This window comes from Barbus barbus (assembly GCF_936440315.1).
Source record: "Barbus barbus genome assembly, chromosome: 20".
Taxonomy (NCBI): Eukaryota; Metazoa; Chordata; class Actinopteri; order Cypriniformes; family Cyprinidae; genus Barbus; species Barbus barbus.
In genome coordinates, this window is record NC_136748.1 from 27,518,634 (window position 1) to 27,541,377 (window position 22,744).

Below are 22,744 nucleotides of genomic sequence, written 5' to 3' on the forward strand. Positions count from 1 at the left end.
TGTGGTGTTGAGTGTGTGTCAGAGACGCTGTTGAAGGACAGACAACCGGCCGATAGCCTCCTACTCTGTTAGAACATAAAGGACCAGATATGTTATGTGATGCTGTTGACATGAGACAAAGCAACTGTTATTGCCACAGTCCAGATTCCAGGACCTTTCATTGCATGCAAAATCACTGATTGAATGCATAAAATGATTTTGTCTACCTTGAAAGCAATGTAAGTCAATCTGGATGAAATAGTCTTTCAAATACATAAATATAAATTTAAACCAACCACCTTTTCCCACAACAACCTTTCAACTGAGCCTAACTTTGCTACATTAAAAAAGAACCACTGCATATCAATGTCATGCATATTTGGACAGAGATGAGGGTCAGTAATTGCTAACTTTTTTGTGTAAAGTATGTTTTGGTTTTTATACTCTTTAAGTCCAGTTGTCAAATGGAGTCAACCGTAACAAGTTTTCATAGCACTCACATGAACAAACACATGCAATGATTGTTAGTGTTGAACTAGTGGCCAAAAGTAATGTCCAGAGGGGGATACTTGTTTTTAATGACCCTACAAATTAGATTAAACCATCAAAATATAAGGAAAATATTTTATATATGTTAAGAAGAAAAAGCATTAATTCACTACAACAATCAATTATTATATATATGACCAATATAACATGAGTAGATGTGAGATATGGCTGTATATCGGCACGGCTGTATCAGACGATCAAATTCGAGGACCAGAAAGAACTATTGTATAATAATAAGTCCCAAGAAACCGTGGTTTCCAGTGAATTTGTAACAGCTAAGGGCCGTTGTTTGGCACGACGTGGAGCGTTATAAATTCACTGTAAACCACAGCTTCATGGGGCTTATTGCTTTTATAAAACGGTTATTCCGTATCCATAGCAAGTTTTCACAAAATAAAACAAAGCAAATAAAATGTAATGATATTGATAAAAAACATTCTTCCACCAAACAATGTAGTTTCTTAAATACGATTGTGGTTGCAACAATGTGGTTTCCAAGCAATGCACAGAAATAAAGAGGTGTGTGTTTGTAGTGTAATTTACAACAGCTTCGAACGCGGCTCAACCCATCAGAATCAAGGACCGGAACTATCCGTCCTATATGTTTTTAAGGGTGCGATATTCTAATGACGATTGTTTTCAGCCATCACATTTATCAGCATACTGTACGATCATTTATACAAAGGGATTGTCGGCATACTAATCTTTCATGAATCACATGTAAACCCTGTAGTAAATTGATTTGTGCACTCGATCAGCTCTTGTTTCTACGATTGACAAATGAGGCCCAATATCATGTGTAAATACAAATATGACACTTTTATTCTTATACAATGATACAAATGTTAAAATCTCAAGTGGGAAAAGCAGCATGTTAAGATGGTCATCACATAAAGCCTATATTTCAGTTAATAATGTATTTCAACACAGTGACAATCCACAATTAACTAGGACAAGTGTAACCCTGGACCACAAAACCAGTCTTAGGTAGCATGAGTATATATGTAGCAATAGCCAACATGGGTTTTTCTTTTATGCCAAAAATCATTAGGAAATAAAGTAAAGATCATATTCCATGAAGATATTTAGTAAATGTCCTACTTTCCTACTTAATGTTTGAGTAGTAGTATACAGTACATTGTAAGAGCTTCATTTGAACAACTTTAAAGGTGATTTTCTCAATATTTATTTATTTATTTGCACCCTCAGATTCCAGATATTCAAATAGCTATCTCGGCCAAATATCGTCCTATACATCAATGGAAAGCTTATTTATTCAGCTTTCAGATGGTGTATAAATCTCAATTTAAAAAAATTGATCGTTATGACCAGTGTTGGGGAAAGTTACTTTTAAAAATTAATGCATTACAATATTGCGTTACTCCCTAAAAAAGTAACTAATTACGTTACTTAGTTACTTTTTATGGAAAGTAATGCATTACGTTACTTTTGCCTTACTTTTTAAATATGAGCAGGGCTTGATTGTTTGTTTTTAATATAAGAAGTTCTAATCATAGCAAATGTAAAAGCCCTTTCACACCAAAAAGTGTAATGAATAAACCTCAGGCTGAAGGAAAAGTAAATGCACGTCTGTACAGTAGAACGCAGGAGAAGAAGGTTTAACACTCTTCAGCAATAAAAAAACAATGAAGCACAATTGTTAGTTTATGTAAAGTAATTTTTGCTTATTAGTATGGTTGAACTGGATCATCAAAGGTCAGCAACAAAGACATCGGTTAATAAAATGAGATTAGATACATTTGTGTTGTTTAAAATATTTAATTATTGGAGGTTTGCATCATATTCTGAGTTTGCATTTCACTGTTTTAATTCATTTTGATGAATACTAAATCTAAAGTTAAATACTAAAGTTTTTTGCGAGTGAGATGAATTAATGCACATTCACATTTAGTCTAGAACTACAGTAACAGCATGTTCACACACAACGCCTCTGTACTTCTGATTTCTCTCAACATGGGGACATGAGACTTGTCAGTCAATAAATAGGAGAACAAAGTAACTGGCGTTACTTTTTTGAAAAAGTAACTCAGATATTTTCTTGTAAAATAAATAAACAATAAATAAAACATATATATAATATATATATTATACATATAATATATAAATAAATATATAAAATACTTTACAGTAAATGTTAAAAGTAAACAGCAAATGTGGTACATTTAACGTTTAATGTGTGATAGTGGCTAATAAGAAGTGGAAATTTAGATTGCAAATAAGACAGTTTGTAGCCTTATCATGTCACATCTGGTTAGGACATGGTGTAAAATGCAAACATTTAAAATCCACGTTCGCTCCCTCTTTTGCAGGGTTCCACAATACAGTTCTGCTCATAAGTTTTCATACCTCTTAAACACTATACACTGTAAAAAAAAAAAAAAAAAAAGTTGAGCCAACTTAAAATTTTAAGGCAACCGGCTTCAGCAGATTTTTGAGTTTTCAAAAAAAGAATACTGAATACTTTATGAATGCACTGTATAAAACTGACTTAAGATCTGTTATATTCATATGATTTAGTCATATACTAACTAAATCTAACAAAATATAAATGACAGTATATTTAGTATATTTAGTCATATATATTTCAGGTAGTTTCAGTGCCCATTTCAGTCCAACCTGAACCCTCGGTACAGCACAGTAGCACAAAACAACCTATTTAATTGAGAAAGTTAGAGAGAACTGGAAACATGAAACAACTACAAACTTAGTTGAAAATGTAGCCAACAAATGCCTAAACTGCCACATTTACAAAGATTTAATTAAATGATAAGTGGATTTTCACTAAATGTCAAATGCTGTTTAATCTCCAATCACATAAATTAATACTCACAGAGCTTTTCTGCAGTTCACCACAGCTGGCATCACTCTCCTTCTACCCTCATCAGATGTTTTGTATTTCTTCAGATCAAACTCATCCAGCACCTCCTCTGATATCTGAATCATGTAGGCTATTGTTGAGCAGTGAGATGAAAAGAGTTGATTCACTGAGTGATTCTCTGATTTCACAAACTCCTGAATCTCTCTGTACAGAGTCTGATCCTTCATTTCCAGCAGACAGAGGAACAGATTGATGCATCTGTCAGCTGAGAGATGTTCATCAGCCTTGAGTTTGTCTTTAATATGCTGAGTGATTTTCATTATTGTCTTTGAGCTGTTCACTGTGTGTGTCAGTAGATCCTTTAAGAGTCTCTGATTGGACTCCAGTGTGACGCCCAGCAGGACCCGCAAGAAAAGATCCAGGTGCCCATTTTCACTCTGTAAGGATTTATCCTTACAGAGTGATTTTCCAACTGTACCGCTGATATTTTTCATTCAGAAACAACTTCAGTGATTCATTATTCTTGACTACATGTGAGTAAAACACAAAGAAAGCAGCTAGAAACTCCTGAAAGCTCAGATGAATGAAGTAGTAGACTTTCCTCTGATGAATCACAGATTCCTCCTTAAAGATTTCAGTGCAAATCCCAGAATACACTGAGGTGTTAGTGACATCTAGACCGCTCTCAATCAGGTCCTCCTCACAGAACATCACATTGCCCTTCATCAGCTGTTTGAAAGCCAGTTCAGCAAGTTTCACAATCACATTTCTTTTGGACTTCAGGAGTTTCTCTGATCTCTCTCATCATACTTGTGATTTCTCATGTTGATCTGAGTCAGCAGGAAGTGGATGTACATTTCAGTCAGACTTTGAGGGATTTCTGCACTGTCATCGTGTTTCAGGAGGTTTTGAAGCACAGTGGCTGAAATCCAGCAGAAGACGGGGATGTGACACATGATGTTGAGGCTTCTTGATCTTCTAATGTGTCTAACGAGCCAGCAGAATCTAAAAAGATGATTCTGCTGGCGCGATGCTCATCACTGATTCTCTTCCTGAAATAAATGAATGAATAATGAATAAATAATTTATTGTCATTGTTGTAAAACAACGAGATTACATTAGAGCCTCAATCGACAGTGCAGTTTCTTAAAGTGCAAATACATATGTAAACATAATAAGGTCCAACATGATCAGCAATATCCCAGTATGTAAACCGGAGAGTACGACATTGATAAGGAATAAGGGTATGAGGTAGAGAAACAGTAATAGCCAATAATGATGTGTATTGTTGTGTGTGCTGCAGCAATGCAAAGTCCAGTTCACAGTTAAATATTCGTCCTTCTGAGGCTCATTGAATCCCTGAATTTCTGTCACACGGTCAATGTATTTTGAGGGGATCTGATTGGCTGCTGCTGGTCTGGAGGTGATCCAGATGAGAGCAGAGGGAAGCAGCTCTCCTCTGATGAGGTTTGACATCAACACACCCACTGATGAAGACTCATTCACATCACAAACCTTCTCATCATCTGAAAACATCAGTGTAATTCTGCTTTCATCCAGACCAGCAAAGATGAACACAACTTTATACTCCTCATAAATCTTTGAGTCCAGATCTTGAAATTTAGGATGAAAGTCCAGCAGAAGTCTGTGAAGACAGTACTGGTGATCTTTAACCAAGTTCAGCTCTCGAAATGGAAGCTTAAACATGAAATCTACATCCTGATTGGCTTTACCCTCAGTCCAGTCCAGAAAGAACTTGTGCACAGAGATGGTTTTTCCAATTCCTGCAATGCCTCTAGTAAGAACAGTCCTGATTTTGTCTTTCTCCTCACATCCTGGCATATGCAAAGGTTTAAAGATGTAATTTGCAGTAGATTGGAGTGTTCTGGCTGTTTTCTCCATCTGTAACACCTCATGTTCTTCATTCACTCCTTCACTCTCTCCCTCTATGATGTAGAGCTGTGTGTAGATCCTGTTCAGGAGGGTTTGATTCTCTCAAATAGTCTGACAGTCAGAGTCAGTGCAGGTCAGACGGGGCATCACTGATCTGACCACATCATCTCTCATCACTCTGCAGAAACTGAGATGAAAAGAAAAACTGTGAAAAGGCATTATAATTGAGAAAATATTTATAAACATTTCATTAAAAGTTTCACTTAAGCAGTTAAATCATACATAAATCATGCTAATATCAATCCTTATATGTGATGGACATTGGTTATGATCATCTTTGGTATCTACTTTGAGGGCATCTTGAGTAAAACAGCTTCATATTTAACAAAGCATAAGCAAAACGCTTATAACATAATGTGGAAATCTGTTGTGCATAACCCCTATTATGCATTACATGGAGGGAAGATGGAAAGCAAATGCCATGAAAACATTTCTGAAGACATTCGGTTTCCTAGCAATTATGCATTCATACAAATATTCATAATATAATTAAATCATACATTCTTTCATTTAATTTCTCTCAGCAGTCTGCCTTCAGTCATGTTTTCACACAAAACGAAACAGAATAATTCAAATAACTTCACGGTCGATATGTCAAGTAAGTCTTGGCTAGCTATTTGATATATATTTGATATATACAGTGCCCTCCAAAAGTATTAGAACAGTAAGCCCAAATCCTTTATTTTTGCTGTAGACTGAAAACATTTGAGTTTGACATCAAAAGATGAATATGAGATGAGAGATTAACATTTCAGCTTTTATTTACAGGTATTTTCATCTGGATCTGATACACAATTTAGAAGATAGCACCTTTTGTTTGAACCCACCCATCTCTGGAACCAAACCATATAGATAGGGCAATAAAAATGAAGATGCCAAAAGAAAAGTTTGTCAAGACCCAATATCTAGTTACAAGCATGCAAAATTTGGAGAAAAAACTTGCATGGTCACCATTCACCCATAATGCAACAAAGATTGCTCAAGTCAACATATTTTACTAACAGGCCTACCAATCTCTGTAAAAATAACATTGTGATGCTGCCCCTGTAATTTGGCTCTGAATCTCAGATGAAAAATGCCATTTTGACTACAAAATAGTGGATTACTTAGTAAATATTCATCCATGACATTTAATGTTTAGGCTATCATCGCTATATGTTTTTCTTTCTTCAGAAAAAATTAAATTGCAAAAATTTGAGCCAGGGAAATTTCAGAAATTTGTTTGATTTAACACGGAATGACCCATTATATTTTATACTGAACACATTACAAACATACATTTACAGTATAAACTGAATAAATGAACACAGATATGTTGATACAGATATTGATAAATAGGACTGCTTAGATATAATTTATGCTACTTGGCTAGTAATTATATTTAAAGCTAAAGTTATATTTAAAGTAAAGCTTTATATTTGTCGTAAGTATTTCAGAAGCTTGTTAATAAATGTGTGTCAGGTGGTGGACATACAGCATGATTGTGATATTGCTTTTACACAACAGCTCAATAAACAAGAAGTTAATATCGATCAACTTACATTAAGACACACTATTTAGGGTTACTTTGCTCCATTCGATGTGATTGAATGAATATCTTGAATTAATGATTCAATAAATCACTCATAATGCAGTTAGTGGTTGCCTCCTACTGGTGTAACAATAATTACAGAAAAGGCATTTTAACATTATTATATTATATGTATTATTATATATTTGTTATTGAAATACATTTTTGTTTAAATATCATAATATACTAGCCAATATAAAATGACAATCAAATAAAAAAGTATTTATTTTATTTATAATAAATAAAAAAAAAGTATTTCATTTCTGAATTGTTCATCATGATCGGTGTGCTTTGGAATAATGTCACAATTTTTTATTCGGTATAAAGTAATACATAAAAAAGAGTAGAAAGGAGACATCACTAACTTAAGTATTTTTCAGTAGAGGAGAGTTCTCTGTTGTTGTATATTTATAAAATTGTTAATGCTGATAAATGCACCAATCAAATATTGTCAATATTGGGGAAATTTCAATAAGCAGATGACAGAGACAAACAGAGACCTCTGGTGGTGAGAAGAACGTACTGCACAAGACTCATTTGTCCATGAAATACATTTTCATTTATGTAGCAGACGCCTTTATCTAAAGTGACTAGAAATGCTCCCCTTCCCGAAGTGCCCTTCAAGGGCGCACCCTACTCCCTTCACAGAACACACTTCAAGGGCTCTGCGCCATGGTAACCAACGGAGGCGGGGCTAATCTTGTTGTTGCTGTTGCTGTTGGAAACGATCGCGCCAGCAATGGCTGCTCACTGAAATCATTCATGGATCCTCTACAACAGACATGATTCGACATCTTCGCTGCATTTTATTGCATATAATGTACGTTTATTTCGCAGAAACCGTACATTTAACAGCAGAATATGTAAAATGAAATAGATTCGCGAGATGCAATACTGTGCGCTTGCAGCTAGCGTAGCGTGTGAGTTTTAGCAAAGCTACAACATCAACAATCACTCATAAAAACATACGCATTTCGGTCTTTTTGTTATTTTCAGAATCGAATTAATAATCAGATGAAATCAGGATTGGTGTATTAGTTTAATGCCAGTAATATAGTAGTTAATGTAGCATAGAATAGCTGGGTCTTAGAGGTGTTTCTGTGTTAAAGTTAAATATTACATCATCTGCTGAACTAGTAGTTCTAGTAAGAATAACTAAATTATTTCTGTGTGATTGTAACTAAGAAGGCGAGTAAAGACTGTCTAAATGTTGCATTGGTTGCAAATGATATCATTGTAATGTATGATATTATCAGTTTTAGGATTGTTGTTTCCAGAATGAATTTGGCCATAGTTCATCAGAATGCCAGCAGGTGAGTAAAGATCACTCGTACTTGATCTAGAACAGCTTTTTTCTTTCTCACTGATGATCATGAATGTTCTTATGTGCAGATTTGTCTGTAAATCTCTGTTCGACAGGTCAAAGTGATGTGAGAGCTAAGACCAAAGCTCGCTTTGATGAGGTGCTGAAGAGATACACAAACCCTCCCTCTGAGAAAAAGAAAGCCAAACAGATCACTGACCAGTCCCAGGAAGTTATTGTGGTTAGAAAAACTAACAATAATCTTAAACCATAACTGATGTAATTCACCCTGCAGCAACATCTGTCATTTGAACGCCGTCCTTTTTTCTTGCAGCTTCAAACCTTGAAGAAGAACCTAGATTTGAGTAAAGACACTGAAGATGATGAAGCTATCCTCCATAACACATATGATCCAGCTCAGGGCAGCCCTAGATACACCAAAAACAGGCGCAGAGAGAGGGAAGCATCTGAAAAGACCAACATAAACAATGCTGTAAGTGAGGAGGAGCCCACGCTGACCAGCGGGAAAAAGAAAAGCAGAAGGAAGCTCCCACAACCACCACTTCCTGTTCAAGATGAAGAAGACAACGACAGGAGGACTGATACAGAGACTGATGGAAAACATACTAGGAAAGCAAAGAGTAAAAGCGGAAATGATGTTAGTAGACAGAAAGAAGACACAGAGACAGAAGATGATTATCTGCAGGCGTACCAACATCAGATCTCAAAGAAGGAAGAGACGGCTGGAAAGAAGACGACACGGAAGAAAGCTGCGGAGAAGCTTGCAGAGAGCCAGCCGCTAAACAATGAGCTGGAGAAGAAAAAGAAGAAGGTGAAATCAAACAAACATGATGGTGATAGAAGGTAAAAAGCAATGCATATTCATAAATGATCACAGTTAATGCCATTCATATTAGGACCAGGATTATTTAACATGTTTGAACTTTTCATATTTGTTTGGTGATGCTGGAGCTACAGAAATGACACTTTATCTATAATTGAAGGTTAAAAGTGGCATTAGCCAGCTGTTAAGCAGACTAATATGACTTTTTCAAAACATTTTTAAGGTAATAAGCATGATGGATTTTCCTCTTAATTTTATTTTGCCTTTTTGTTTGTAGTCAAACTGAAGTGTCAATGGATAACCAGACAGAAAATGTCCAGAATGATGTTGTGGAGGACACAGTTAAACCCAAAGTGAAGAAGAAAAAGAAACGAAAAGAAGGTATGATAAAAAATGTTTCTTAATTTCTAGAATCAACATCAATATAAATATTAGATTTGGAATATTTCCACAACTTCTAATACAACATGTCTAATATAGCTGCAGTGTGCTGTTTTTATTTATTCTTTTGGTTGACTCCACCATATTCTCTCAATATGTATATTGTGTGCATTTCATTATTATTTACAGATGTGATATTAAAGTTGATTGTGTTTGCTTCATTTCTGGTTGTAGTGATTGTTGAGGAGGAACAGGCAGAAGAGAAACGATCCTTTGATGACAGTCTGGTGCTGGGAGTTTATATCCACAGGACAGACAAGCTGAAGACAGACCTGATGGTGTCTCACCCTATGGTCAAAGTTCACGTGGTTGATGAGGTCACTGGACAGTATGTCAAGAAAGAGGACAGGTTTGGATTTCACTTGTATTGTTTTTACCACTAAAACCAAAACCTGCTAGAACCATTTGGTTTATAATCTTCATACCAAATACAATCAGATTTATTCTCAGTGTTTTATTTGGTTCTCAGCCATCGTCATGTTTCATCCTTCTATGAGCAAGAAAACATCGAGCACATCCTGCCCATCATAACTCAACCCTTTGACTTCAAGAAACACAAAAATACAGTTCCAGAATGGGAGGAACAGATCATCTTCAATGAGCGCTTCGGATATTTCCTAAAAGACGATGATGAGAGTCCACATGTGATACTGTTTTTTGAGGTTTGTGCACTTTAAAACTATATAAGTTTAGGATAAGTTAAGGATAAGTTTAAAACTATTATTTGCATTCTCAGAGCAACGAAAGAAATGACTAAACGCTGATGATGGATGTTACAGATTCTTGATTTCATCAGTATGGAGGAAGCACGAACAAACGTCTCTGTGGACCAGCATGAGAGGGGTTTCCGAAAGATTGCCTGGGCTTTTTTGAAGGTACGAGTTTCAATTTACTTTAGCCTTTGGTATATTTTGTCATTTTTTCATAGATGTTTGGTTATTTTGTTTGTCAGCTCCATAGCTGTTTTGTATATTTTATGAAACTGTATCCTTCATTATTTCAAGTTCTGGATTGGATTCAAATTTCCAGTGAAATCAAGCTCTTCAAATATTTCCTCTAGCTTGTAGGAACCAATGGTGTCTTTAACGTTGGCACCAAACTGCGTCTACAACTTTACTGCCCTCCTCCACGGGCAAAGAAAGTACCACAAACAGTTGAAGTGTTCCAGTGGTGGTCAAAGTTCCCAAGGAATAAATACGCATCAACCCTCTACGTCACAGTGAAAGGCCTCAAACCACCAGAACACGTAGGTTCATTTTTTTTTATTTAAAAGCTACAGTGACTAAAAATCGGTGCTGATTGAAGTTGTTTCTGGTCTGGATTTGTTGCCCAGGTGGACCCCAGTATCCGCTCCATGATGGCTCTCCAGCAGGAGCGCGGCAGCACCTCCTACAGTGAGCTCAATTCTGAGATGACCAATAAAACCAGCACACAGATACTGGAGAGCAAATCAGAAATCATTAAGTGGAGCCGCATACCCGGACAGGTTATATTTATTTGATTTATAGTGTTAAAAGTTAGGGGAGTCAGTAATCCTTTTGTCTGACCTAATATGTTTCTTATTGTTTGTTTAAACAGGTGTGCCGCATTCCGAATAAGCCAATGCACGCCTTCCGTGGAGGTCAGATGGGCTGTTTTACTCTGCGTTTCTCTCATGATGGACGCGCACTAGCAGCTGCATGTGCAGATAGAGATGCGTTTCCAATCATTAGTAAGTAATTTGCCACTATGAATGTTTTTGTCTGTACTGTATTTTAATATTTTTATCACAAAAACATAAAACTTGTTAGTTGACAATAGTTTTGTAAAGTTAAAATTGTGACATGCTATACTTCATCTATAACTGTTTAAAACGGAATTTTGCTTAGCTTATTCTTTTATTATTAGTTAGTTTATTCAGTTTTTATCACTTCATATTAATTAAGAGACTACATGAAATATTTGTTTATCGCACCAAATGGTATATTATCATTCATTACCATTTAAAATACATTTGTGAAGGCAACAATGTATTAAATATGGTGAAAAAAAACTTGATGAAAAGCTTAAAAGAAATATATGCATGTATATAAAAGAAACATTTAGATACATTTTAACCTAACCTTAAAAAAAAAAATGTTATGCATCAATTATGTTAATCATCAATTTCTGCAAATACTGTATTCCTGTATGTAATTTAATGAAATGTCTCTATTTTTAGTATATGAGATTCCGTCTGGGAAAGTTCTGGCATCCTTTAATGGCCATCTGAGTGTGGTATATGATCTCTGCTGGTCCAGAGATGATAACGGACTATTAACTGCATCCTCTGATGGAACAGTAAGGTAAAAAAAATGCCCTTTTTGCATTTACAGAGCTTACCCCATAATATTATACAACTGATAATTACGCTACCAAAATGAGCAAAAGTGTGAGCCACAATTTTTTGATTTCCTTTTTTCAGGGTGTGGAACGTTGAACGACTGCAGAGTTTTGCTCACAAAACTCTTCCTCACCCTTCATTCGTGTACTGCGCCCAGTTCCACCCGCAAGCCCAGAGTCTGGTGGTGACGGGGGGTTATGACGGGGTGCTGCGTGTCTGGAATGTACAAGACTTGAACGGGCAACTTCTGCAAGAGTTTGATGGACACAAGACTTTCATCAACACACTGTGCTTTGATCCAGAAGGTACAGAGGAAATGAACATATTAACTGTCTGGATGTGATGTTAAAGCTGTGATTCGAGACATTAGCGACACTTTCGCTTTGCTTAAAAGTGTCTGCTAAGTTCATAAATTTAAATGTAAATAAATGTAGTAATATGTTGGTCTTCGCATAGGAAGCAAAATGTTTTCTGCGGACAATTCTGGCCTCATTATTGTGTGGGGAACCAAGGTGATGCCTGGGTCTCGCCGTGGACTGACCAGTCAATGGAGCATTGAGAGGGTAAATGCATTCTCAAATATTGCATAGAAAAGCTAAATAAATCACAATTTGAAATCACGATTTGCAAATGTAATATTTCTCTTCAGGAAATTAAAGAGGCAGATCTGAACGGAATATCCATCAACTCATTAGAGGTGCATCCAAACGGAAGACGACTTTTAATTCATGCCAAAGACAGTGTTTTAAGGGTCATAGATTTGAGAATGTAAGCATCTACCTTTTTATTAATATTTAAATATTTATTTAATACCATAAAGTACCATAATATTATTACATTTTGCCGAAAAATTTATTCATTATTCAAAATTAATAATTAAGATAAATCATTTGCAGCAAGTCTATAAATGTGTATTAAGAGTAATTTGAGCCAATTTTACTTCCATATTGACTTTTTAAAAAAGTGCATTTGTTGATAGTACCGGCAATTATAGGGAAGTACTCATATAAACAAAATAAATGCAAATATCAAATTAAAAACAAACACTTGTTTTACAGTCTTGCAGTGAAGAAATACATAGGTGCCACAAACTACAGGGAGAGAATCAACAGCACTTTCACTCCCTGCGGAAGCTTCATCTTTTCAGGCAGTGAAGATGGACTGGTGTATGTGTGGAACTCTGAGACAGGTTTGGAGATTGGAGTCACTTTAGTTTGAATACAAAGAAAAATCCAAGTGGAGATTGAATTTTGATATCTGTTGTGCAGGTGACCAGGTCGCTGTGTACTCTGAGCTGTGCTATACATCTGCGCTTCGAACTGTAGCTTTCCACCCTCATGAGAACATGGTGGCCTTCTGCTCCTTTGGCCAAAACCAACCCATCCATCTCTATCTGTATGACCAGAAAGGTGAATCCTCTAAACGACTCAGAAATCCACTGATTCATTGTGAAACACAAGTCATATGATCATTTTCTCTTAAAGATGAGCGTTTTGTGCTTGTACGCAGTGGCTCGGATGGAGGTGGAGAGTTTGAGAGGCTTGAGCCGGTCAGAGAATCTGGACAGTAAGACGGGCAGGAATTCATCAGAGGTCACGACCTTCCAGAGCACTTCAGCCACCGGCATGGACCGATTCGCCAGCACAGCTCGTGTGTCCCTAAAGATGCAGCGGGTCAAACAGAAACTAGACTCTGTACTGGTAAATATGTTGATGTTATATTTAACTAGATAAAAAAGTTCATCATGGGGCTGTTTCATAAAACAAGTTTACCAAACAAGCCAAGCTTTTTTCGGTAAGTCTGACTTATTTTGAACCAAATCAATTGGCAATAAATCAGATTAACTGAAATAAACCTGGCTTATTTGGTAAACCTGTTTTATGAAACAGGCCCCAGGACAAACTTTGATGTTGGCTCGAGAAAGCCTGACCAGAAAGTTTGAATTTGTTTTAAAAGCTTGAAGGTTTCTAGTTTGAATCAGTTTGATGTTTTAAGGGCCATATAGTCGATCAGAAAAAAACAGATAGGCTGTTGTAAATTTTATTAAATTGTCAATAGTCAATAATCTGTCAGCTATACTTTTATTTTCTTTCAGGAGCCCCATCGTAGTTCCCCTGGTGTGGATATGTATGAACAAGGTAAGTGATGTACATGATGAGAAAATAAGATGCATTTCTAATGCATGTGCAATGAATTCTGTTGTAAATTGACACACACACAAAAACAAAAATATATATATATATTTTTATTTTATTTTTTAAAGGTGGCATGTCTTATCTGGGAAGGAGCCGAGAGGTGAATATTTGCGTCTTGGCTATAGAAGTTACACCTGTAAAATAGCTTTTAGAGTTTATTAAATGATGTTTATAGACACAAACAGTACTAGTTTTGGTTGTAATAAAATTATTCTGTCTAAACTTGATTTATTGGAGTTGGCAGGTTTAGTTTAGTCCTTGAACTGATTATACAATGATTAAAACCATTTGCAATGAGATTGACATTCAAATTTACTACAAGAGCAGCACTTATATTTGTGAATATTTAAAATAGAAACCGTATCATGTAGCATTCATACTGAAGCTCAGTCCTACATTTAGCTCTTATTATTGTGGTTTGTTTCAGGGCCTTCCTCCTCCATCTCTGCTGTCCCCTCACTCCAAACTACAGATGTCTACGTCACTTAGCGCTCAACTCATTCCACAGGCCACACTCACCTCACACAGTAGTATGTTTTCTACATTATCCTTTATATTATAAAGAGGAACTTGAGCAAGCATTGTTTTGAAGAACACGTCACACTAGAGGGTAGAGAAGATTTAAAATTTTTAGTATGTATATTGAAAAGTTTAGTTTGTTTCTGAGGCACTGAAAATCACGTCCTCTCCTCTAACAGGTGGTTACAGTCCTGCTGGGCAACACATTAGAAGAGCTCCATCCCTCAAACACCAGAAAGTAAGAGCGAAAAATCAGCATATTAGAATATTTCTGAAGGATCATGTGACACTGAAGACTGCAGTAATGATGCTGAAAATTCAGCTTTGCATCACAGGAAAAAATTAAATGTTAACATGAAAATAGAAAACAGTTATTTGAAATTGTGAAAATATTTCACAATATTACAGTTTTTTTTATGTATTGTTCATCAAATAAATGCAGGCTTGATAAGCATAAGAAAAGTTGTTTTCAATTATATTTTTGGATTTGTTTTTGTAGTTTTGGTTTGTTTAAAAGATTACGGAAAATTACACTTTAATAATTGAAGATTGTGTTCATGTCCGCAGAGTTTACTGGATTATGAATTCTCTCAACAAGCAGAGACAGAGTTTGGGCAAATCCATCAAACGGTAAACTATAATCTGTTTTATTATAATACAATACTATAATAAATGTGGAATTACTTGGAGACAGTTAATGACCTCTTGTATTAAATGTCCTCTAGGTCGTGGCTTTATACGAGTACAGAGCCAATCGGTCGGATGAGCTGTCGATACGCCGCGGTGATGTGATCCATGTGCTGTACAAAGACAATGACAGCTGGTGGTTTGGGCGACTGGTCAGTGGACAGGAAGGATATTTCCCAGCATCCTATGTGGCTGATGAAGGTTTGTAAATGAGGTTTGAAAACCAAAAGATGATATTATATTGTCTAAATCCATGTATATCTGCCACAGGGAGTTTTGATGAAGAGTTCTCAAGAGCTTTAGAAGCACAGCCGTCACCGTTAGATCAACCCGAAGGAGTTGAGCATGCAACACCAGTCCACGTAATAACACATTTTCATTAATTCCTCCCATAAAATTAGTGAAACTTCACAGTTTGAGTCTTATGTTCTATGTACCAGCAGCTGTCTGCAGCCATCAGTGCCTCTGGAGAGCTGAAGATCATCTCAGAGCTGGACACTGACGCTGAGGCGTCCTCCACCATGTATGAATTAACCACATCCATCATCTGAGTACTTGTTTTCTTGAGCACATGCTGATATTTTTTTCTTCACAGAACAAAAAAGAAGAAGAAAAAGGTGAAGCGGAGTGAAGTTCCCTCTGATCTGCCTCGGGTCCCGTCCTCAGATCGTGAGATGTCTTCAGCATCTTCCAGAAGAAGAAGACCCCTCCCCAGACTAGGCCAAGCCAACGGTGTGTTTGAAGGTGAAGGACTGAACTAATGTGATTGAATCTGACTGCTAAGACTTGCCTCTGTTATGAAGGAACTACGGACATAGAAACAGCGTGTTTCCAAAAGTGCTTTATGTGGATGTATTTTTTTTTGTAGTTGGCCTTATTTTAAAATCTATATATTTTGTAATTTTGATACTGATATTTGTATTATGTCGTTTTACAAGATATTTTTACTGTTTCTGTACAGTATATTGTGTACTATTATTTTATTTTTGTTAATTTAAATTAACATTTTCAATATAACAGCAACAACTCCAGCAGTAATCATAATGACATATCTAATATAAATATATATGTTATTCACATATCACAGAAGGGAATAAACTATGGTATTTATTTAGTACCAGAGTTAATGTAAATGCAGTTGACTAAATATATTTATGCATTTCTGTATCACAAATTAATGCAAGATTTTAAAATGTTCCAATTTTAAACAAGTAATTGCACATATTGTCATCTCTGCAGTGTTGAAAGGGTCAATATTTATGCAACAGCTCCAAAGAACCGAAGGATTTCATTGCTATGAAAATACTGTAATGCACATTGTAAAAATGCATTTTGTAAAACTGTACATTTGTAGAATTTGTTTTCATCAGGAATATGGTAATAATTTGTAAATCTGTAAAAGCAATTACAATGGGGTCAGTCACAAACTAGGGCTAGATGGGTAATCTGTGTTAAGCAATATTAAAATACAAATCCCACATTCTTGCATTAGTCCAAAAGATTTTTGAAACCTCAACAAGACTTCAGAAATAATCCAGTGTACTGTATTAAAAGACACACTGTATATGAGCTAATGAATTATTATATACACACAAGGAACTCTTCAAAAATGCACACCCATTTTTTTTATTATTATTTTTTTTTAGAATGGATCATATCTCATGTTTATCATAAAGTTACTAAACACAATAAATAAGCCAAAAAAAAAAAAACACTGTTAAGTGTTTATCAAAAGGCACATCTCACATCTGTTTAGTGTAAATGTCATCTTGTTACTACTATGCATTACTCCTCTCTTAATTCTATCTTCTTACAGGACGTTTGCATTTACATTGTAAATGTTCACTGAACTCCTGTATAAAGGTTCAATCGATCTTGAAATAATACATGTTTGACATCTTTGTTGTTAAACTGACCTTCTCTGCGTTCTTCATTTGTCAACTGTCAATCATATCCCACCTGTATTTAGCAGGAATATGATTAGGTTTGTTCTTCCATTTAAAAGCTTGCAGGGGCTTATTTCAGCTGATGTCAACCCTGAGACAATCTTTCTTAGGGAGAAGAGGAGATTTTTCTCCTTGAGATGACAACACGTCAGTCCTGTTGGCCTTTTGTGACCTGAAACGCATAAAAAACATTATCATGCATGATCAACGGTTTCCTATGACTATTGTCTGATTATACCACTTTTACCAACTTAAGAAATACTTTACAGAATGAATGATTTTCAAATATTAATATTATTTTATTTTAATGACTATTTCCCATATTGCTGAATAAATTAATAAAAATATGAAAATCTGCTTACTTCTTTTGTACGTCCTCTATTGTGAAATATATTACTTGTAGTAAGGCCTAAACAATGTTAGGGTAAACATAAATGAATATTTATCATCAAAGTTCATACATAATTGTTAGAGTTAAGAAAATGCATATCTATTATAAAAATGGACTGTTACGCTTTTATTTGCAATTTTCGTTTTCTTACAGCGAGAAAGGCGAATGCGCCTTGAACTCCTGCGCTCCATTCAAAGTTGAGTGCTTGTGTGATGTATCCTCCAATAGTCGGCCCAAAGAACATCCTTCAGCATGAAAAAGATGATTCAGGTTTCGTGATGGGGAAAAAGTATATTCTTGAATATTGCATGTAAACTTTATTTCAATACACACCCAGCAGACCAGACTGCGGAGAACAAGCCTGACACCAATCCAAGTGTACCCAAGCCCTCCTCAAAGCCATTTTCACTGCAGTACATGCAAAACATGTTTGCTCAGTTTCAGTGTTAAATGCATTAATTCAAACCATTTCAGGAATTTAGTGTGACATTACTGAGAGAATTACAGACACAGTAGCCTCTTGAATGGCCTAACATAAAATGTGACTCAGTGGTGATGAGTTGGAGAACTAGGAGTGGATTTGTATGATGATGTATTTGCCTCACTGTGCACAAGCGATCATCTCAGCAAAGGTGGGGATACAGGTCATACAGAGAGAAAAGCCCACCACGATCAGCATGAGGACGGTGAGCCAGAGCTGACTGAACACACAAAAACACATTTGTGCTTTAATGTAACATAAACAGCAAAAGCTGAGGAACTGGCATTCAAAAAGTTAGAAATTAATGTTTAACCTTCTAATATGGAAAACAGGAAGTGGGCCGAGGAAACAGAAGCTCACAGCTGTGGCCATTCCTCCAACCACCATCATCCATTTCCTGATCGACTGCACCAAGAATCATTTTACAGCCATAGATGAAATTATTTCTTAAATAAAATTTGATTTACATTTTAAAAACAAAACATTTCCAAAAACTAAACATCTTAAAAAATAGAAATAATATAAAAACATAATATTAAAAATCATAAAAATGTTAATTAAAAACTAAACATCTTAAAAATAGAAATACAATTAATTAATATAAATAAATACATAAATAGGTAACAATAAAGCCTCAAGCGTCATTAGGAATTAAAAAAAGTTAACAGAATTTTCAATTGTCACTTTAAAAATGTTGATAACTGTTTAAATATTGACTTACAGGATATTTATCACTGATTACACCAAAGATAGGTGATGCCGCACCATATGGCAGTGAAAGTCCAATCATGAGCAGCCCCACCGAACCAGCACTGAGATTAAGCTGTTCACAAAAAAAAATTACAAAATTTATATTATTATATAGAATGAGAACCTTTACATGAACATTTACGTCAGTATTTTGGAATGAACAGTTTAGAACATTTTCCTTTATTTGAGACTATGGTGAGTTTACATGAAGCCTATATGTTTCAGCACAAAATATTTTATATTTAACCTTTTCTATGGCGAATACGGACAGTGTTGCATCCAGGAAGCCAAGTCCTGAACTCATCGTGAACACTACGAAGCAGATGAGAAGGATCTTTATTCTGGTACACAATCTGAGGAAGGAATTCTGGGAAGGGACAGCATCTATATTTGAATGAAATAAACACACGTCTATCTCCATGGCTGGAGGGCAAACAAAAACAAAAAAACCAAATCCTTGTGACATAACTTATCCAAATGGAATAAGCTTAAATTAAATTAATAAAGACGTAATATTTAACCAGTATGAAGTCCGCACTAACCAAAACTTGGTAAAATCCACAAATTAAGAGGCACTGTCGCAAACAGAACACATCCTGTGAAAACGAATGGGATTTCATATCCAAATGATTGATAGAGCCAGCCGCCCAACGGAGGCCCCAATATCAAGCCAAGACCTGTAAAAATCTCCATGAAGCCCTGAGAGAATGAGATATCACTGTAGAGACACATTTAACGTTTTAACACGCTTGTGTAAATATAAGAATGGTTCCGTGTATATCCCCCGACCGTGAGAACCCAAACAACCAGACAGACTGAATAACTGAATCTGAAGATGACTCTCTTGAGAAACAGCACATGTTTTGTGACGTGCAATAGTGCTTCCTTTGTCACTTTACTCCAAAACACCATTACTGCACTGAAAAACAAGCACTGACCACAACTCACCAAAACAGTCGCTATGTTGTTGGGGAAAACTTTTGCTGAAACTGCAAAAGATGATGTAACGGCGGCGGAAAAGCCAATTGCATTTATGCACCGTGTGACAAAACAGAGCACGATGAAAACTGTCCCATCAGACACTTGGTCAAGAAACCTGCAGAAGAAAGTATATCATTAATGATGAAATAATAAATAGTGTTACATGACTCACCAATATTTTTCATCCAAATAAGAGTAAAGTCATTTATTAACATTTAGGCATAATCCAGCATGTAAATGACCTGAAGGTTAACAGACATAGACTAAAAGACACAAAATACTCAATTTAAAGCACAATAAAACATCCCAGATTCACTGACCCGAAGAGTACAGTGCATCCGCTCGATACGAACAATCCTGCCACAATCATAAACTTGGCTCCTATCTGGACAATCTGAAACAGAGGTCAAATGCAATCCATAGTGTGCAATCCATAAAGGAAAACTGTTGCTTATCTTCTGAAATAATGATTAACTTACATATTTACCAAGTATCAATGAGCCCACCAAAGTACATAATGCATAGATTCCAAATATTAAACCAATCATAGCTTGACTGACACCTTTCTTCTTTGCCTAGAAAATAAATCAGATTGAAAGTAATAAATTCACACAAACATTTGATCCTGTAGCATGGTTTAAGAAACTTTAAAGGCCCTAAGCACAATACTTAGAACAAATTCTACTTCATATTGTTGTTTATCCAAATCATAATATATAAAATATAATCGATGTACCTCATTTGGGAAAAATGGTCCCAGAATGGAGTAACAGATCATTGAACTGAAGTTAATGGAGGCCATTGCAATAAGTGTTAATATCTGTTGTCTGGACATTTTAGTGGCTGGAGACTCTGGTGGTGAAGAATCACCTTTAAGAAGTTAACATGCATTCACTGATCAGTAGAGAAACAATGTAAATAATGTCATTGGCAAACGAGCTAAAAGTTCAAAAGTCATTAAAGATTCAAAACCTTGCTAAATGCTAAACACCCATTAATTTAAATGTATCTACATACCTATATCTTCATCGATATCCATTGTCAAGTCTCTGAGATATTTCTTTCAGCTGGGAAACTCTACAGTGAGTGAATGGTCTCCGATTCAGAAAAGAATCATTCTTCTGAACTGAATCTTTTCAATGTTCGGTCGAACCGATTCGCAAAGCGCGGATCACTCAGCTAGGAATAAAACCTGTAACGATATTGGAAATGATTGATATTTTTCTTAATATTGGAAACATTACAGAACTGTTCAGTAAGGAATTTTCAGTGTGAACAACGATTGAACAATAAACACAATATTTAATGCAATTTTAATAGCCCAATACAGAACAGTGATTTCAACATAAACTAATAAAATTAAAAACTGAATCCCAAAAAATTAGTTGGTTTAATAAACAAGCTTGTTGACACGAACCGTGTTAACGAACCGATTCGCTAACGTGAATCAAACTCTAATATTCCAACCAGGACTAGAAGAGTCATTCCTGTTATACAGTGACTTTTCTATCTCTATGATTTACTTACTCATATTTTCTCTAAAATAGTCACATATTTATAAGAAATTGCTTAAATTATACATAATAGGTCTACTTTATCAAACAGAGATAATAGACATTAAAAATATTATTTTGTTTTTTTACACACCTTTTTATTGATACAGGCGTTCAGTTTTATCATGTCCTCAGTGCAAAGTAATCAACTTACACTAGAAATATAAACCATGAAATGATAAAAACCTCAAAATATTTTTAAATTATGCTATGGACTAGGCGGCTACACTTCATCATACATATAAATCATGTGAAACTATATTTATTGTTTTACAATTTTCTTAATTTACCTTGTCCCTAAAGTCATCTTCCACCCTGTTAGTATGTACTCCCTCGCCTTCCAAAATAGATTACAATTCCACTGAGATAATTTTCAGGAAGTGATATTGTTTATTTTTTGCCCTGGAATTCAACTTTTTAAAAAGTTTTTGGAATGTTCTCCTGCTTGTCACACTCTTAAAGTTCCACCCTGTTAGGCTATATTATGGAGAATGTTTGTCCAATCAAAGAAAAATAAAAAACATATCTGACATAGTTATAAAAGTTATGTTCATCTATAGAAGGTTAGAGAGCTAAATGTTGATCACTCAAAAAACTACAGCTAATTCAGCTCAAAATTGTCCACCCTGTTAGATTCCAGTTAGATAACAGGGTGGAAATTCTAATAGAATAACTAGTATTTATTGTATACTGCAAATTAATCTACCTCCATGAAACTTTTGAGTGGTAATGTACAATTGTATTTATGTACACTACCGCTCAAACGTTTTAGATCAGCAAGAATTTTAATGTTTTTAAAAGAAGTCTCTTTTGCTCACCAAAGATTCATTTATTTGATCAAAATTACAGCATAAACAGTAATATCGTGAAATATTTTTACAGTTTAAAATAACTGTTTTCTATATGAATACATTTTAAAATGCAATTTATTTCTGTGTTGGCAAACCTGAATTTTCAGCATCATTACTCCAGTCCAGTTTGATCAAATAAATGAAGACTTGGTGAGCAGAAGAGATTTATTTTAAAAACATTAAAAATCTTACTGATCTAAAACTTTTGAGCGTGTATATAATATATATATATATATATATATAAATAAAGTATTTATAAAATACTGTACAGAACCATTAAGCTCCCAGGTCTCTGGTAGAGAACCCGAGCTTGGAGGGAAAAAATACCACCCAACTGGGGCGAAATACCACCCAATTAAAAGTTATTTTTAAAGCCTTATAAATGTTGAATTTATCACACATAGCTATTTTTTGTATTGTTTTGAAACAGTATTATGTAGGTGCAGTTCCACACATTACAGATGGCAAACCATGCAGGACAATTACGGAAAGCTTATTAGCTGTTAGAACCTGTTAACACTGGTGTTCCACCCTGTTATGCTTCATTCCA

At 35.3% G+C, this 22,744-nt stretch overlaps 2 protein-coding genes across 2 annotated transcripts; one reads left to right on the forward strand and one right to left on the reverse strand.

Moving 5' to 3' along the window:
• Positions 1–7,592: 7,592 nt before the first annotated feature.
• LOC306886669 (jouberin-like) lies at positions 7,593–17,524 on the forward strand. The gene is made up of 27 exons (XM_079443969.1): positions 7,593–7,710; positions 8,147–8,203; positions 8,310–8,434; positions 8,528–9,057; positions 9,315–9,418; positions 9,653–9,827; positions 9,948–10,140; positions 10,258–10,353; positions 10,539–10,724; positions 10,812–10,964; positions 11,057–11,189; positions 11,679–11,802; positions 11,922–12,145; positions 12,297–12,403; positions 12,490–12,608; positions 12,899–13,029; positions 13,109–13,249; positions 13,350–13,540; positions 13,936–13,978; positions 14,104–14,135; positions 14,463–14,565; positions 14,734–14,792; positions 15,122–15,184; positions 15,280–15,442; positions 15,512–15,603; positions 15,685–15,764; positions 15,837–17,524. The coding sequence occupies exons 2-27, from the start codon at positions 8,194–8,196 to the stop codon at positions 16,000–16,002; spliced, it is 3,543 nt and encodes a 1,180-aa protein (XP_079300095.1). The 5' UTR covers positions 7,593–7,710; positions 8,147–8,193; the 3' UTR covers positions 16,003–17,524.
• On the reverse strand, positions 16,848–20,901 carry LOC306886672 (MFS-type transporter SLC18B1-like). Its single transcript, XM_079443973.1, has 14 exons — positions 20,808–20,901; positions 20,527–20,660; positions 20,270–20,365; positions 20,111–20,184; positions 19,758–19,905; positions 19,352–19,508; positions 19,057–19,193; positions 18,781–18,882; positions 18,373–18,464; positions 18,184–18,279; positions 17,912–17,986; positions 17,730–17,823; positions 17,550–17,596; positions 16,848–17,359 (listed from the first exon to the last, which is right to left on the reverse strand). Exons 1-14 carry the CDS (start codon positions 20,827–20,829, stop codon positions 17,263–17,265), a joined length of 1,371 nt encoding a protein of 456 aa, XP_079300099.1. The 5' UTR covers positions 20,830–20,901; the 3' UTR covers positions 16,848–17,262.
• Between the last annotated feature and the right edge of the window lie 1,843 nt (positions 20,902–22,744).

Excerpts from the sequence above, each read along its gene's own strand:
- LOC306886669 (XM_079443969.1), top strand. Across the intron at positions 10,354-10,538 it reads TTGCCTGGGCTTTTTTGAAG|CTTGTAGGAACCAATGGTGT; the intron begins GTACGAGTTTCA and ends TATTTCCTCTAG. Across the intron at positions 13,541-13,935 it reads AGAAACTAGACTCTGTACTG|GAGCCCCATCGTAGTTCCCC; the intron begins GTAAATATGTTG and ends ATTTTCTTTCAG.
- LOC306886672 (XM_079443973.1), bottom strand. The coding sequence starts at position 20,829 with ATGGATATCGATGAAGATATAG. Across the intron at positions 20,661-20,807 it reads GGATATCGATGAAGATATAG|GTGATTCTTCACCACCAGAG; the intron begins GTATGTAGATAC and ends AACTTCTTAAAG. Across the intron at positions 18,280-18,372 it reads CCTGTTTTCCATATTAGAAG|TCAGCTCTGGCTCACCGTCC; the intron begins GTTAAACATTAA and ends TTGTGTGTTCAG.